At 35.0% G+C, this 18,728-nt stretch overlaps 1 protein-coding gene across 2 annotated transcripts in view; it reads right to left on the minus strand.

Annotated features, from left to right (window-relative positions):
• Positions 1 to 18,728, minus strand: part of PPP1R21 (protein phosphatase 1 regulatory subunit 21) — a 51,890-nt gene that overhangs the window by 15,722 nt on the left and 17,440 nt on the right. For both annotated transcript variants that reach the window (XM_011361301.1, XM_023531278.1), the window contains 7 exons: positions 15,616 to 15,668; positions 14,968 to 15,117; positions 12,554 to 12,655; positions 12,378 to 12,466; positions 10,087 to 10,223; positions 5,846 to 5,938; positions 2,065 to 2,192 (listed from right to left, as the gene is read on the minus strand). In XM_011361301.1, coding sequence (XP_011359603.1) covers positions 2,065 to 2,192; positions 5,846 to 5,938; positions 10,087 to 10,223; positions 12,378 to 12,466; positions 12,554 to 12,655; positions 14,968 to 15,117; positions 15,616 to 15,668 — 752 coding nt within the window. The remainder of the gene's footprint in view (positions 1 to 2,064; positions 2,193 to 5,845; positions 5,939 to 10,086; positions 10,224 to 12,377; positions 12,467 to 12,553; positions 12,656 to 14,967; positions 15,118 to 15,615; positions 15,669 to 18,728) is intronic.

Genomic DNA, 18,728 nt, shown 5'->3' on the forward strand with positions numbered 1-18,728 from the left:
AATGTTTCATATTCCAACATAAGACATGGCACAAGCATCTTCAATGTGTAATCTCTACTTAGATTTAATTCTGTAAATCTCAATCTGTACTTTACAAACATAATATAAAAGACTGAAAATTAAGTAGACCTTTGACATTTTCCATTTAACATTTATTAAATCTACATAAGCAGCCACAAAGATCCATGACTGTAATTTTGCTGAGCCATGATTCTGAATCTACAGCATTCTATAAAATGGTGGTATAAATAAAAACGTCTAAGAAAGTTTTTAGTCGGAAAAAGTAAAGTCTTGGGTATCTTAAAGAGTATTCTATTTTGATAAATAAGAAAAAGTGACTTATGAAACAGTATTCTTCCTTGGCAAAAACTGCTTTAAAAGTAGATAATTAATTACTAATGGTCTGAAAGGTTATATTTTTCATTAATATTTCACTTTGTCAAATGAAATTCTATGTTAGGTAGTATCCAAGAAAATGAGGATCTAAAAAATCTTGAGCTATATGTCCCTTGTAAATGACATAGACAATCATATACCCAGTGTTTGCATTTAGGTCATGGTAATATATGGTGAGGTTTATTTTCTTTCCTCTTCCTATGTCTATATCTCCCAGATGTATTTTAATATGCGTGTTACACTTTCTTACTGGTTTTTTTAAAATTACAAACAATAAAATTTATTTTAATTAAATCACATTAGCTAAGTATTAAGCAACCACAAATTTGCATCAGTTCAGATACTACTTTAGTTAAAAAGCACTTATAAAAATTCAGACTGAAAATCTAATACCTTTCCTTGAGACAAAATTTTAAGGTTTCAGGCAAAGCAAGTCTAAAATAAGTTATGAGTATTCAGGTATTTAATATTCCAGAGTTCTCATAAAAGGTGGCAAATGCAGAGACGCCTATAAAATGCCAACATTCTCTTTCTCTGGAATTTTTAAAACTGAATCAAAGTTAGAACTATCCTCAGAAAGCTTCCAGCATGCCTGCAGATAAAAGCCTTAAAGTGGAGGCACTGGGGTTGGTGTTCTGGTGAAGGAATCCTGTGGGCACAGATCTGAAAGCTGACAGAACCTAAAGGTAACACCTTTTAATTATGGCCCTAAACTACAGTGAACTGTCATAAAGACCAGTCTGAGTTTGGGAAAGATAACATTAAATCTGACATAATCTATGATCATTTCTGATTAACTTAAATCACTAGACAAAATGTTTCTATTATGGTCAACCTGTCAGAAAAATAATGGTATATAAACACAGATAGGGATTAGCATTTCCTTGAGAAATGATGTGGAGTCTGTTAAAATAAATGGACTAAGACAGTTCTGAATACAGTCCTTTTAGTTGTATACATGTGGGTACTTCTCACAGACATCTTAATCTCTAAAGGAGTTGACGGCAGCTACATGAACATGCATTGTTAGAATGTGAATTCTGCTGAAACTTCCGCTTGGATAGAAATGAGTTTTAAAGAAACTGCACTTTGGTCACTTTATAATAACAATTAAGAACGTAATGATCCACATGGTCATTACCTAATATTGAGTTCAATGAAAAAATACATATCAAAGTCACTTTAAAAGTACTTAAGATACAAAACCACGGAGGTAGACTTACCACAAGCGTTACCAAAATACAAATAAAAAACTTGGAAAGAAAAAACCAAAATATTAACAACAGATATTTTTTTCTTTTGGTTTTTTTTTCTTTTTATATATCCCAATTGTTAAATAGCAGATCTTTGATATACACAGGATCAATATGGAGACCATCTAGAATCTTCAAATCATCAAATATCTCATTAAAACATAGTGAGTGATAATATCTCATTAAAACATAGCGAGTGATATACTTACTCATCACAAATGCTTAACAGTTAACTACCATATCGTTGTAAATATTGGGTAAGAAGAAGGAAAAGGGAGACAACTTTATTTTACAAAAAAGCCTGATATCCCAAAATCCTTTACAGATCAACTTTCCTATGTCATTTAAGGGGGAAAAGAAAAAGAGTATATTTAAGAATTGAATTTAATGTCAATATAAACTAGAGAAAAATTACCTTTCCTGCTCCACTTGTTAATGCCACTACTGATGACAGGATACAGTCATTTGTTGTTATGAGCTTCTGTGTTGCTGTTGGAAGTTCATGCTCTATTGTAGCTTTCTGACTATAATGTTTGGAAATATCTATAAAAGCAATCAAATCGAAAATCATTACTATCTATATATAAGTGGAATATAGATAACTAGCCCATTAACTTCTCATATCTACTCTTACAAATTTACAAAATAAATTTCACAAAAAAAACGGTCCCATATATCAAGACTGTGCTGAATAACAATTAGGTCACAAATCCACATGGACAGAACAGAGAAAAGTGAGGTTCTCTTAATACTATCTTGCTATCTCTGTTACAGCCACCAGCTTGTGGGTCCGACTCTCCTTCATTCGAATTCAACACTCTCCCTTAGTGTAGTGTTGGTAAATGAGCCTGACCAGTATCTACCAGTTAAAAGCCCTGATTTGATAGTCCAGCAGGCACAAATGAGAATTTATCCTGCCAGAACAGGACAGCAACATAGGCATGTTGTCCCATAATCCCTACTGGACCTTAGCTAGTTTGCTAGCATACACTCTAACTAACAATGAGAAATGTTTGCACAGACAAATAAGGATTGGATATTCCAGTGTCTGCCTTCATATGCTGCTGCCTCCAGTCCAAGAATATTACAACCAAGGCCTGTGGTTAGAAAAGCATAGAAGAAAGGTTTAGACATAAAAGTGCTAAGAGAAACTGTAGTAGGTGAAACTAACCAAACAGTTAAGCTTGGGGTTTTCTGGGTCTCTCAGAAATAGAATGATTTTGTCCTGGTAGCAAGGGAAAATAGGAGAATTATTAAGATAATGTTGATTTACAAGGAAGGGTCATTATATTTTAAAATAATGAAGTGTTTACAATACAGTCCCCTTTAAATTTTTTTTAGAATACTTCTAACAGCATTATCATTACCAAAAAAGCTGAAAGTAAATCACGCAATATAAAAATTAACTTTTATAGCAGGTGTGTATACAGAGATTTTCATTTATTCAGAATCAAGATAGTTGATTTTAGACTGTAGCTAATTAAAAAAAAATAAGACTATTTACAAAGAAATAGTATTTGAGATACCTGATGTAATATTTTGACATAAAATTACTGTTTTAGAAATAAAATTATTTTTACTAAAATTTTAAAACTAGGGAATTGTTTTATTCATATATTTTATACGCATACATACACATATAAACTTTTAATTTCATATAGTTTTAGATTTATAGAAAAGTTACAGACAGTTTCTGTATACCCTTCAGCCAGTTCTCCCTATTGTTAACATCTTACATTACCATGGTACAGTTGTCACAGCAAAGGACAACTAATTGGTACATTGCTATTATGTCTAATATATTTTTTAAAATAAATGATTACCCTTTATATATTCATAAGATACCAAGTGAATAAAAATTTTATTGCTAAATGTAAAAAAATGCTAAACTTTTTTTGTATACTGAACTTGCTAAACCCTAATGCAGACATTTTCTTTCTATATACCAAAGAAAGTTTTATTCAATATTTTACAGGAAGTGTACGATGCTATAATACAACTTGGTAGGTAGGCAATCTTGGTTGATTGGAAAGTAACTGAGATGCTTATGAAAGATGTACAATACTAAGAACACTTACATGGCTTCTATTGGCTAGTTTGACAATAATAATGCTCCCAGTCCAATTGGTTACTCTTTACTGAGTCCAAATATTTTAATTATTTAGGGTCTGCCTTGACATTAAATTTAACTCCAAAAAGATCAAAGAAATTGTGTGACCTGGACCAGAGATTTATTTTTCTTTTGTTTCCTATGAGTCTACCTGCTTTAGACCTGAGACTAAAGATCAACAATTCTCATCTACAACGCCCCTTGTTAAAAGATTAATTCACTCCTATTTTAAATCTATATAGAATACACATTTTTATAAATTTCTTTCTTTTTACACTGAAACCAGCCTGCCTTGCCTGCCTGCCTGCCTTCCAACTGAGATCAAGCCATTGTTCAGGGCAAAGCAGGAAGGGAAGAGGTTTGAAACAAGAGTTCTCTTAAACAGAAAGATTCTTCTGTTAATGCCAGTTAATGCTCACCCTGAGTTTTCATGACATACATAATAGTATTCCAAGCAAGGAAAAGAGATTTGAAATGTAAATCTAGCAACAGGACCCCATAATCTTGCCAACCAATCTTCATGTTTCTCAATATTCTCTATTTATATTATGTTCATTTTCAATGACAGAAACAAGTGGAGGCACAAATGGGGCTTAGGAAGCCTCTAAACCTCCCATAATCTCCATCAGTTCATGCTAAATAATAACAGTAACAGTGTTTGATTTGGACCACTTGGCATCTTTTCAATCTTACGTAATGTATGAACAAAAGCATCCTTAGAAAACTTTGTATATTGTAGATTAATTAAAATAGTAATAAAAATAAAAAGATTTTTGTAATATAAATGAAGCTTTAAGACCCCTCTCATTGAATAGCTACCCTCCACTGCTCTAGCCTCTCCTTTATAGGAATGGTGGTACAAATCACTAGCAGAAACAAATCATGATATCAGCATAGGAAAATTTAGAAAACAAAATTTAAAAACCTGTAGCCACAGAGCCACTTGTGGTTTCAATAGCCTAGTTCTAGGTTAAGTAAAATTCTGGAATAGAGAACTATAGCTAAGTTTGAGCTCCCCAAACTAAAAGCTTCACAGGAAAAAGGCACCAATCCCTTAAGTTTTCTACAGACCAGACTATGTTCTGCAAGATTGTGGGGTTACTATCGTCCCCTGCCACCAAGACTATCTATTCAAGCTATGATTCCTGCCACCCAGGCTAGCTCCAGAGGTAGAATGACTTTTAAAGTTCCTTATAATTAAAGACAAGCCACAGGAAAGATCATTCTCCAGACTACTGCTGAGACTAAGAATAATTCCCAGTGCCACAAGTAACATGCCATTCCATAGAAGGGCCCCAAACATACCCACCTAATACATGCTACCTAACATGGTTTTAAGTTTTTAAAAATTATTTTCTGTGAAACTAGCAATTGGTCACTAATTGTTAACTAAACATCACAATGAATAATCTAGGCCCCTGGGCTATTTCCAGTAGTCCTTAATTAACTGCTGCAGCCCTCTTCTTCTTCCCCTACCTCAAAATGAAAAGAAAGAAGCAAAGCTATGCAGAGCTATAGATTAATCAGAATCACATGCTCCAAAGCATATGAAACGCCCTTGAGCAGACTATGGTCTTAGAAGCACAGGCAACTAAAAACTGAACAAAGCTTAAAAACAGACCTTCATTTCTTAAGGCTTAAAATGGGACTTAAAATGGGCACTTTACACATAAAAATGCACAGGTTGGTGGAAAGTTAGTGCATTCTTTCTGAGAACTTTAAACTCTGCTTTCCTCAATTCTTTCATGCTTGGCCTCTACCAAGTGCAATGTATTTTTGCTAAATGCCTCTGAATAGCATGTCTGGTTTAATAAAATTCACACACCTGCCTTAAGTCAGCATAATGCATTTTTGGTTAAAGTACTGTGCACAAGGGTTTCTCTTCAATACTTTTTTTACCTTCAGAAACAAAACAGATGGGAAAAGCAGAAGGCAGTGAGCTATGTACTTCAACATAAGCCAAATGCTACTAAGCCTTTAGCTGGGTCTATTAGCCTTGGCAGTATTTGTTTAAATCTCATTCAGGCAGATCTGAGAAAGTGGGATGAAGGTTTTAAGCTTATTTATGTTCTTTTTCAAGCCTTACCTTTCATGACATCATGAAATCCATGCAGAGCAGCACCAACATTTGTTAAGACAGTACTGTAGTTTGTCCGAAGCAGTCCATCTGGCTCCGTACCTAGGAAACCAAAATCACAAACCTAAGCATTTCCCCAGAAGACTGTGTCTGAAAAACTGACAGCCCACCATCTCCCTCTACTTTTGGAAAGAGGGAGAATGAAGACTGCTTGTGATATGTTGAAAATAATGGCTCTTAAAATCATTGCAGGCACATTCAAATATAATGGTGATAAATATAGACATATCTAACTGATTTGCATCCCCCACATCAAATATTTTTAAGTTAAGAATCAAAATTAAATTGCTAAGTGGGATTATATTTTTCATGGTTCCTTTGGAAATTAAAGTCTTTGTGAATTTTCACCTAGTTATTATATAAGACATTTCTCATTTTATTCTTTCCCTGCTCATTATTTTTTGATAAACATCACTAAAATCACTATTATTCAAACATCACAGACTTCCACTTCTGGCATAACAGCATGAGTAGCTCCACAGATCCACTCTCTAACACCTATGTGAAAATTATTTTAAAACAACCATTTAAAACTCTGGAAATGGTCCTAAGAACATACAGCAAACGAGAAAACATTTACTCAAGAAAAGCTATAATAATTTGGTAAGAACAGAGTGTCTGTGGTGTTTGAACTCACTCCCTCCCTCCCTTCCCCACCAGCTCTTAAACTAGAAATCCCACTTCAAACAGGTACAGCCAGTACCACAGGAATCCCTTCCCCCTAATTCCCAGCTGGAGGGCTTCCTTTCTCATCTCAGGTACCTATTGCTGAGGCTAAGTTCTGGAAAAGCGTGACTGAGGTGCAAGTTCCCTTCTTTCACCCAGCCCCAACTCATGAAGTAGAGGCTCTACCTGGGCACAGTGCTGTTGAGAATCTGGGGCCCTGATCACCCATGTCCTGCTCATCGACAGGAGTTCCACGCTGAAAGAGGCAAGCCAAGGAGACCTGGAGCTGCTGCCCTCCCTTCTCCACAGAGTGCACAGCTACTAATGCAGGGGTGTCACTCTGAGAGAAGTAAATCACTGTCCCCACCCCAACACCAGAACCATGGCTCAGAGATTTAGCCCGAGTGGTAAACAGGCATTAAAACAGAAAAGCTCTGAATCTCTTCCTAAAGAAACTGACTTAATTCGCAACAGAGTATGGAAAAGTTCAAGCCTAAGGGTGCTCTAAAAAATGACAAAGCTTATGGTGAAAGCAATTAAGAAGGTATCAGAAGAGTCATTAAAGATATAAGCTACACTGTAGGCTAGTTGGTTTACTAGAGAACCAAAGAAAGAAACAGCTAAGAAGAGCCCTACTAGGGTCAGAACAAATCTTAAAAACTATACCTGCTAGGCACATGCTACATCTATAACTAACTATACCTATAAAGGAGCCCAAATTTAATTGGATCAGTCTGTGGAGCAAGTTTTGCCTCTAAGGCATGGTTGAAAACAAGAGCGTCATCAAACAGCAATTAGTGGAGCTTAAATCTGGGTTTAATTAGGGAAGGAGACAATGAAAGAGAGCTCTGTCAAAACCACTGTAAAAACCAGTCATGTGACTGTGCACATGCCCAAATATGAACCCACTGAGAAGCAACATCACGGTGTAAAACTTATACTCTGAAAACTACAAAATAATGTTTAAAAAATTAAAGACCTACATAATTAGAAAAACACACCGCGTTCACAGATCAAAAAACTTAACATTGTAAAGATGGCAATACTCCCATATTAGTTTCCCAGGGCTGCTGTAACCAAATATCACAAATGGAGTGGCTTGACACAACAGAAATTTATTCTCTCACACTTCTATGAGGCCAGCAGTCTGAAATAAAATCTGACAGTGTCATACTCCCTCTGAAGGCTCTAGAGAGGAATCATTCTTTATCTCTTCCAGCTTCTGTTGGATTATGTGGTGGCATAACTCCAATTCCTGCTTCTGTTTTCATACGCTTTTTCCCTTGGATCTCTGTCTGTCTTCAAATCTCTCCTTACAAGGACACCAGTCATAGCACTGGTAGGGCTCTCCCTAAACCAGTAAGACCTTGTCTTAACTCGATTACAACTGCAGAAATCCTATTTCCAAATAAGGTCACATACACAGGTACTGGGGAACATATCTTTCTGGGAGACATATGTAACCCGCAAAACTCCCCAAAGTGACCTACAGATTCAGTGCAATTCACATCAGAATCCCAGCTGACTTCTTTGAAGAAACTGACAAGCTGATTCTAAAATTCATATGGAATTACAAGGGGCCCACAACAGTGAAAACAACCTTGAAAAAGAACAAAGTAGGACTCCTCTCACTTTCTGATCTCAAAACTTACTACAAAGCAACAGTCATCAAGACTGGCATAGGATAGACATATAGATCAATGGAATAGAGCAGAAATAAATCCATATATCTATGGTCAAGTGAGTCTTAACAAGGGTCCCAAGACCATTCAATAGGGAAAGAACAGTCTTTTTAATGAACGGTGCTGAGACAACTGGATAGCCATATGCAAAAGACGAGCTGTACCCTTATCTCACACCATATACAAAAATTAATTCTAAATGAATCAAAGACCTAAATGTAAGGGCTAAAACTATAAAACTCTTTGAAGAAAACATAGGGGTTAAGTCTTCATAACCTTAGATTTGACAATGGATTCTTAAATATGACACCAAAAGCATAAACAACAAAAGATAAATTGAATTTCATTAAAATTAAACTTTAGTGCTTCATCATCAAGAAAATGAAAAAAATAGCCCACAAAATGGAAGAAATTATTGCAAATTACATATCCAATAAGGGACTTGTATCTAGAATACATAAAGAACTCATTCAACTCAATAATAAGATAAATAACCCAACTGAAAAAAATGGAGAATAGATCTGATAGGCATGTCTCAACAGAATACATACAAATGGTCAGTAAGGACATGGAAAGATGCTTGACATCATTAGATATCAGGGAAATGTAAATCAAAACCACAATGAGATACCACTTCAAAATATCAGTTAACAACAGGTGGCTGAAATTAAAAAGTCAGATGATAACGACTGTTGGTAAGGATGTGGAGAAATCGAACACTGTTGGTAAGACTGTAAATTGGTACAGCCACCTTGGAAAACAATCTGGCAGCTCTGCCAACAGTTAAACACAGAGTTACCATAGACCCAACAATTCTACTTCCAACTATATAATATGCCCAAGAGAAGTGAAAAGATATGTCCACTCAAAAACTTGCTCACAAATGTCCATAGCATCATTATTTATAAGAGCCGAAGGATATAAACAACTCAAATATCTATCAACTGATGAGTAAATAAATAATACGTGGTATATCCACGTGATGAAATATTACTCTGCAATAAGAATGAAATAGTGATATATGCTATAACATGCATGAATCTTGAAAACATTATAAGTGAAAGAAAATCACAGATGACTATATATATGATTCCATTGATATAAGATGTTTGAAATTGGCAAATCTATAGAAAGAAAGTAGATTCTATTGTTGCTTAGTGCTGGGGAGGGGCAAAAAGGGGAAATAAGAGGGCGACAGCTAAAGTATACAGGGTTTCTTCTTGAGATAATGAAAATATTGACTGTTGTAATAGTGTACATAGCTTTGACTATACGAGAAATTGTACACTTTAAGGGGTAGGTAGTATGATACGTTAATTATATGACATTAAAGCTCTTATAAAAAACCACAAATCGCAGCACCAGAAAAATCACAATATTTTTAAAAACATCATTTAAAATGAGGTCCATTTAATTACCTGAAAATATTCTTTTCAAATTAGACCAAAGGGAAATACATGGTATTTTTACTATTAAACCTCCCCTATGCTACTTGTTGGAAAGTTTCTACAAATTCTTTTGCTTGGCCCATCTCCATTTAAAAAGAGGAAAGAAAGAAATGGAACTAAAATTCACTGCATGTCTTCAATGTCTAATATTGTACATTCTTAATTTAATTTAATAATCACATTTGCCTCTATATTATTAATGAGAAAAGAGGTGCTGAAAAGGTGATTTGCCCAAGTTCATAAATGTGTAAAGGGCTGGAGGATTTGAATTTGAGCTTTTCTTACTCCAGATCCTAGGCTCCTCTCACTCACTCAAGCTAAATCACCTCCCTTCTTCCAGCCTCTTATACTCTTAAGTTCTTCAAGCTGAACCAAGAGTGACAAACACACTTACTTGGCAAGGCGAGAAGTTTGACATAAGTCTGCAGCTTCTCAAACACAGCTGTCATCTTTTTCATGTCCTGCGACAGCTCTAGATTCCTGGCTCTTAACGCAGATGTACAAAGAGAAGATTCACATTCTTCTTCTAAACTAGGAATGGGCAGATATTTTTAAAGTGAGCATCCTGAAAAATTTTCAATTAGTTATTTAAAAAAAATCTAAATTCTCAAAACAACTATATATCCAAAAAGAGACTTTATAAAAAATTATCTAATTTATAAGGTTCCATTTTTTATACCATGATATATACACTTGCTTGGTGCAAATGTCAATGGAGTCACAAAGGACTAAATGAAAAAAAGATAAAGGCAGGGGCCCATTATCTTTTCATCCTGAGAACAGCACAAAAATGCTTCCTTTAAAAATATTTTCAGGACAAAAATATTTCATGAACTAAATTCCTAAGAGAATTTATTAAATAAGAACTAGTAAAGAAAATCATTAAGAACTCTTTTTAGTATATTAAATTGCTAAAGCCATACAGATCGGAGAAAAACAATCTGTAGACTCAAATCTAAAAGTAAATGGTTAACATTCATAAAATACATCATATTGTTTTCATTTTTATATGGTTACTGTGGAAAACTAATTTATAAGGTTAAAAAAATCATGTGGACTCTTAAAAAAGAATTTATAAAATGTGCAGGTAATCAAGTAAAATGCTTTTTACACAGCGCTAGAGGAGTTATTAACACGAGAATGATAATCATATCCATTTCCTTTACCTTGCCAATTCTTGTCTTCTACTCTATTTATAGCAGACAGTTTCATTCAATACTAAGCCCATCTACTACTAAAGAATATGTCATCTTGTCAATTAGAGTGGTATTCAAACCAATGACCAAAAAACTGCATAAAAACATGAATACCTGATGAGGCTGGGCAAAAAGGAGATGGGACAGAACATTCTAGAATAGAAAACTTAGATCAAGAAAGGACTTATCCAGAATTTTTTAAAATGCAATAGTGAAAAAATAAAGAAAAAAAAGACATAACTGTTTCAAGCAGTAAATATCACTTTATGATGGTTCTTAAACAGATTCTTCTTAAACATAAGCCAAATCAATGATATATATATTCAATTTAGTGTTATTTAAACTCCTAGAATCAATTTTCAAAAAAAAAAACTTTAATTATACTGAACCATAACATGTAAGGATCTGAAAGAAACTGTAATTCATAATTATTAAGTCACAATTTCCTGATTCCTAAAATTTTGTCATATGCACAAATCATAGAATACAGTTACTGAAATACCTTGTTAGGTTAAAATTAGGAAATGAGATGGCGCTTAACACGTATTATTTTTTTAATAATAAAATTTCATTTTTTTTAATGCCTACAGCACTTGGTATTCCTAGATGGTCTCCCATCCAAGTACTAACCAGGCTCGACCCAAATTTCATATTTTTGAAACATTAAAACCTACTACTTTAGCTTCATAAGGGCTTACAAACTATAATTACTTATATATTTTCAATATCTGTAAGCAATTCATTTACATATTTTCTAAATCTTATTTTGCAATATACTATAATACACGTATGTTCTTATTTCTCTTATGTTCTAGTCATATTATTCTTTGATTTTTTTCTTAAGGCTAAATCTTAGGATGAAAAGATTTAGAAGAATTAGGCATCTTGATAGTTCTAAACCAAAAGTATCAAAACTTTCAAGCAGTATATCAAACTTCCAGTTACATAAATTATTTTCTCTTACCTTTCCAGAAATATTTAGGATGGAATATTTAAGATTACTAAATAACATATCCTATGAGTGCTACAGCAGATGAAGTTTTTATTTTATAGCTTAAATAAATGACTAATAATAAAAATAATGTACCATTTCAAAGAAACCTAAGAATTATATATCCGAATGTAGAAGTTAGCTTTTGTAATCCCCACCTAGATGTTTACTGCCAAAGGATAATAAACATCCCAAGCTGAAGTATTTTTTTCAATAAATGTGTCATTCACAATCATTGAAAATACTGATTCACAAAGCCTTATGTATTTATAGTAGTAACCACTGTACATAACTAAAAACAACTTAGCTGATGGACAATTTAAATAAAAGTTTACAATGCTTAAGCATGGTTTTCCTTTTTCACAGGAGTCCAAATTGGTTGTGCTACAGAAATGTCAGGCAGATCACAAAAGACACATATCACTATTTTATTAATTCCAGTGCAGGTCGGGTGACACCCACAATTCCCCAAGCTCCCTGGCCTTGAGAGGTAAGTACCTTTTTAACTGATAAGGAAGAATCTTCCTAAGAAAACATATGTAAGAGGTTAAGTGCTCTGAGAAAGTTTTCAATTTCACAGTTGTTTCCTAGAAAAGAAAAACAATTTCAAGGTTAACAATGTTATTTGATAAAGAGGAGCTCCCCGTTCCAGGAGTAAAAAAGAAGAAAATTACCAGGACAGTCACAGTATCCTCAGTAATACTTTCAAATAAATGAAGCATTCCTTCCTCAAGAGGGCGGACATAGGACGCATTTTCATGGAGGTATTGTGAGAACTATGTAGAAAAGAAGAAATAGTGAGTTAGATTACTGAAAAATAACAAATATCAACACATTTGTAAATGAACTTACTAAGTTACAAACCTAAATTCTTTTAAAAACTTTTTTTTGGGAAATTTAGTCTTTATACAGAGATTCTCCCCTCTAACAGACCTAGACACTATCCCTAAGTTCCCATCTAATTTCAGACCTAGGAACTAGAAGAGGGGTGACAGTTAACAACCAGGCAGGGGAGGAAAGGGGGAGTGGATTACAATCCAGCACCAACAGGCCTTCTTTCCTAAATGCCTGCTTTTCCATAAGGGTCCTAGTTTTAAAAGAAATAAAAATTAAAGATTCGAAAACCAAAACTCTATAACAAATTTTTGTGTTGCGTACCTAATTTTTTAAAAACAAGTCTATTATGGACGGCTTCTTATTTTTACTGTGTACAATGTTCAGGGTTAACAAATTCTAGGAATGTAATTATCCAAAAGAAGATATAAAAGCATTAATGACTATCACTGATACTTTAACATTTACGAAAAACTAATTCAGTATGAAGAATAATTCAGAAGAAGATCCTATAGGCAGTTAGACAATTTAGAAGGAAGAAATTAATTTTCATTTATGAAATATCTCAATTATCTAAGTATTGTATAATGGCGCAAATTTCAATTTCTCAGGTTAGAAGTATAAGGTCTCATTCTGCAGAAATGTGATTTAATTGGCCCTACTGCAAACTACTCAAACATATGCCCCTGAGCAATTCACTTAACCTCTTCAGGCTTTAATCTTTAGGGTTGTAAAGATGGACTCTAGGCTTACAGTTATAAATGTCTACTTTATGATTCTATGAATAAGATTAAACACTCTGGTTACCTTCTAACAAATAATTTCTGACTCTTCTTCGATATTATAGACTTACCAGAAAAATCACATAGGGCTTTTTACAGGCCAAAACACCAAAGGTAAAATATTGAGAAATATATGAATTTTTCAAAGTAATGAAGTATTTCAGACAAGACTAACATATTTGATTCTCACCATGTGGGCATAATATGACGACAAGTCAAAATAAAATTCCAGTAATGGACAAAAGAACCAGTATCGAATAGAAAATATTTTTTGATATTATAAGAAGTATAAAAGAAAACATAATTACATTAAAATGTTGCAGTATTGTTTTTCCTATCCAGATCTTTTGACAGCTTTTTCCACAGTGATACTAAAGAATATTTCAAAGATCCAGAATTTAATTTTTATGAACTTCAAAAGATTTGTGGAGTCAAAAACTGATGAAAACCAAGCACCTACTAAAGCTTCTTATGTGTAAGCCGTAATGATAAGGATGATGTGAGCTAACTTTTATTAAGTGTCGTTCTTAGTGCTTTACATGTATTATCTCATTTAACCTTCATATGTATATATCTGGAAGGTAGGTAATCTCATCCCTCATTTGAAAGGTGAGGAAACCAAAGCACAGAGAGATTAAATAAACTGCCCAAGGGGCTTAGAAAGTGGCAGAACTGGGCTGGGACCCCAAAAGTCTGACTTCAGAGTCCAAGTCTTTGCTATACTAATACAAATGGCAATTAGGGGATCCGTGCACATATACACTATTCGATCTCTGGAACTACTACTGCTTGATGCACAAAAATAAGCTGGGAAGAATCAGTTAAGTAGAAAAAATGGCATGACTCATTTCAGACTGCCACATTATGAGGCACTTAGAGCACACATTTATAGCAAGATCCCTCAATTTCTTCCTATGGGGACCATCTACAGATGGCCCCAATGACCTCTGCCTCCTGCTTTTGTGGCTCTTTGCAGTTCCCTCATGGACTGTCTAGGGTTGGTCTGTGTGACCAATACAACACAGCAGGAAGTGATGGCATGTGACTTCACGAATACTCTCTATGCTTTCCTATTCCATGATTTTGCTCATGTCTTTCCAATTCTTCTGGGGGTAAAAATACCTATCCCATTTCTCTCTTCCTATTCAAATCATGCTCATTTTTCAAAGTCTATTGAAATTGCCAGACTCTCAGACACTGCCAACAACAGCAATCTCCCCTCCTTGATGACCTCTTATCACTTACTGGCCATACCACTCACTCACACTAAGGTCTTTTAACAACACCCTAGTATTTAACTTCTTAAGAATCTCTATGTTTGTCATATTTTATCCTGAGGGTAAAGACTACAACTTAATTTTTTTTTCCCATGCCCTCCATAGTATCTGGTTGATACAGAGAAGTGGTCTGAAAATAGACATGATCTTTCTCTATTTATTTAGGTCAAATAAAAGGTATCTTGAGTTGTTTACCTTTTGATTCAAAGGCGATATAGTGTCAATGGCAGAATCAACAGGAAAAATCTGAATCCTCTGTTCTGTATAGGTATGAAAGTTCAGAAGAGCCATCACAAGATCTTGAACAAAAGCCAGGGCCTGCCCGGCAATGTCCCGCATCTTCAGCTTTAAAATGAAAAATATATAATCAACTATCAAATTTTTATTCTCAAACTACTATATTAAGATTACTTTTAGAGAAAACATTTTAATTCTAGCATAATTATTCCTCAATTTATATTTATTTGTTCCTACTTGGATTTTAGTATTCCCATCTAAGTAAATTAGAAAGCCACCAGTTTGGGCAAACACCCCTCTTCCACTTAACCAAGACCTTTTAAGTGAAGGTCCACCAACCTAGAAGGAAGGCATGGCTCATAAAATTAGTGCATTCCATAATTCAGTTCTAATGTTATCAGAAAAAGAAGATAACAAAAATCTATATTACTTATTAATTCAATAAACAGCAGGTTATGCACTTTTAAAAAAAAAGTATGAAAAAGTAAAGCAAAAGTTAAACACAATGGTTTAGTGTATTAAACAGAAGCCCAAACAGCTAATTTTTGTTTCTGAGAAGTTTGAAATGCACATTGCTGAAAACAAAAACATGTACTTCATCTTTACCTGATGTCTCCTATTATGGAGTGGAACATTCAGAGCGTTATATTGACTATATTCTACAAAACAAAAATGGATGTATGTTAAACCTCTAATTTTACATTTATAGAAAAAAAAGCTTAGTTACAAAATAACGATCTGCAGCAAAATCATCTTTACCTAGAATTTAAAATTATCAAAGCCACAATCACAGTATAGGAGAATAATAGAATTTATAAAGAATTAGTTGTTTCTCAGATAAAGTAATACTTATACTTTACCTTTAGAATAAAAAAAAAAAAAATGGAAAAAAAATCCCTGTGTTTCTGTTTCTAAGAAATTATTCAAAAAGTTCTTTGGGGCCTAGCAAATAGATTACTTAGAAAGGCTCATGATCATGTTATCTTCACTCATTCTTTCTTCTGAAATACCCTGCACACAGCTGCCACACTAATCATCCTAAAATACCATGCTGTCATGACACTATAATATTTGAAAATCTATCACTGTCTGCTACTGGTAATCCTAACTTCTCTGGGTTGGTTTCCCTATCGTTCTCATAGTTCTCTCCTCTACCCTAGTCTGTCATCAATCTCTGACAGCTTCCCAATACCTGGCCTCACACTTCTTTGTTCTCCGTATTTTAATGACCTTCACCCTCTACTAATCTCTGCACACCATTTCAACCACTCAAACCTTCACTCCTCTGCCTGTAGTGTCAGTTAGAATGATCCCAGTGCCAAAATCTGATTTGGAAAGTCGCTAAAACCATTCTTATCTAATTCTCTTATGTTTTCAATTCTATTAAATCAACTTGGTCTCCAGTCCACAACCAGTCTCAATTTTCCTATCAGTCTTCTTAGAGCCTTGCTTGTTTTCCTTCCCAGCCTGGTCCACCATTTTCAACAATGTTCTTGCTAATGCAAAACCTGATCAGGGTCCATATTCTACCTAACTTAAGGGGAGTTTTGACATTATTTAGCAATCCATGATTTTATCGCTGTGTCCCTATCATACTTCCATGATTTTTACTCCAAACCTTTCCCATTTTAAGCATCTAATACCATTCATTCCTCTCCTTCATGAGTGAGTTGGCCTTCCCTACAATGCCAAGAAGACTAAAGCCAAAGCACAAGGGGTTCCTTCACTCCCTACCCTCCACCTCAGAATCTATGGCTTCATATGTCCTCTACTCAGCTAACCTTCCTCCTAACCCCTAGCAACAGCTCCTCCCTCAGGGCCTAGTCCATCAATAACCCCCTCCTTCCTACATCTTCAAAATTACCTCATGACAAAAAAAAAAAAGAAAGCATTAATTGTAACTTAACTCTATCTCTGCAGTGATTTTTCCTACTTTATTTATATCATACTTAATTCTCTGCCCTCCCCCACCCCTTGCACACACGACCTTTTCTTTGACTCCACTAGAGTACTGAGCTCTCATCCTTTCCCACCTCTTTCATTCCCACTGTTCAAAAAACAGCATGTCTCTGCCTGTTTCCTCAACATCCACTTCCCTTGTGCTAGCAAGCTAGTGTCCACCTCTACCATGCACAGAAGCAATTCTTTCAAAGGCAACACTAGTTCTCTCAAAGTCACCAAACCTAGTCGCCTTTATTGTCATTACTCTACCTGACTTCTCCACAGCAATGGGTAGAAGTGACTGGCACCACCAGGGCGAACACTCCCTTCTCCAGCTTCTATCTCACCTCCTTTTCCACCTCCACTTCAGCCTCTCCTCTTCCTGATCACTGTCAAGGAGAACTCTCTGAGGATCCTACACAAGCCTCTTTGCACTTAGTACTCCTTAGTGCCATCACTCTCAACAGGGGAGATCAGCCATCCTAAGAGTGTCAACATCATTTCCTCTCTGAAGGTCTAGGCTTTTATTTGTTAACGCAACACCAGTAGATATATACATATACAACAATCTATCTGACAGAATGTTAAACACCAAAAAAGTTAACCATATCATCTTTCCCATAAACCTGCTCTTGTTTGCCTCTTGATTTCTGTCAACTACACTGCATCTTTCCACCATACTGCCTTCTCCTTCTCTGCTGCCTCCTTGCATCTCCCTGACAACTCGGGCTCAAGTCTCCATAACAGCATATCAGGACTATCATCACAATAGTCTGGGTCCCCTTTCCCCATTCCAGGTTAGTCCCCATTCTTGCTAGATTTACCTTAGAAGTACACAAATCTCATAATGACATTCCCTGGATCAAAAGGTTCTCCAACAATACCCACTGCCTTGTGAATTAAATCCCAGGTCCTTTCCCCAGAAATCTGGGTCTAGTCCACCCACCCTTTTAGAACCTACTGTCATTGCCTTCCACATCCCACTCAATTTGGTCCCCTTTCATACTTTACTATTTACTGATCAATAGGCCATGACAACACCTTTTGTCCTATGTACCACAGTCCATGCAATTCCCTGGCTCATTCTCCTTCATCTCTGCCCAGTAAAACCTACCCATGCATCCAGGCCCAGGTCGAAGCACAGTTATTCCAAAAGGCTTCTCCCAAACAACCCCACCAGCAGTAATCTGTCCTTCCACTGAAACCCCAACAGGTTCTCTATGGAATAGTTTAGCTTACGTTATAGACATTTCTATATATTATTTCTCTTCTACTGGACTATGAGTTCCTTGAGGGTATAGATTTTTGTTACAAATTTTTGCATCTTTTATGCTCCCTATCCATCTGGGCAAATGATCTCTAAATATTTCAGAACTAAAACAAGTAGCCCACAACAATATGAGGATCTAAAGCAGAGAGAAAACTAGTATTGGAAAAAGATAAACCCAAAAAGAGATTCAGAAGAAAATTATTAGAACCTGATGACTAACTGATACAAAAATTAAATGGAAAATAAAATGCCAAGGTTTCAAGTCTTGTAGATAAAAGATTGCTAGTGCTATTCACACTAATGTAGAAATTAGGAACAGGTCTATTTCAGAGGAATTTAGGTTTCTAATATAATAATGACATGTGCTGATCTTAGTATTAGATCAAACTGCTACTTTTATTTGGTGTCTTTTCTTTCTTCTTTTTTTAGGTCTTCTCCAAGAAAAATTTTAGGGGAAGTAAAAAAATTAATTTCAATCATGCGATTGTAAAAAAAGAAAGCTGTACTT

Source organism: Pteropus vampyrus, unplaced genomic scaffold (genome assembly GCF_000151845.1).
Source record: "Pteropus vampyrus isolate Shadow unplaced genomic scaffold, Pvam_2.0 Scaffold66, whole genome shotgun sequence".
In the NCBI taxonomy this organism is placed as follows: domain Eukaryota; kingdom Metazoa; phylum Chordata; class Mammalia; order Chiroptera; family Pteropodidae; genus Pteropus; species Pteropus vampyrus.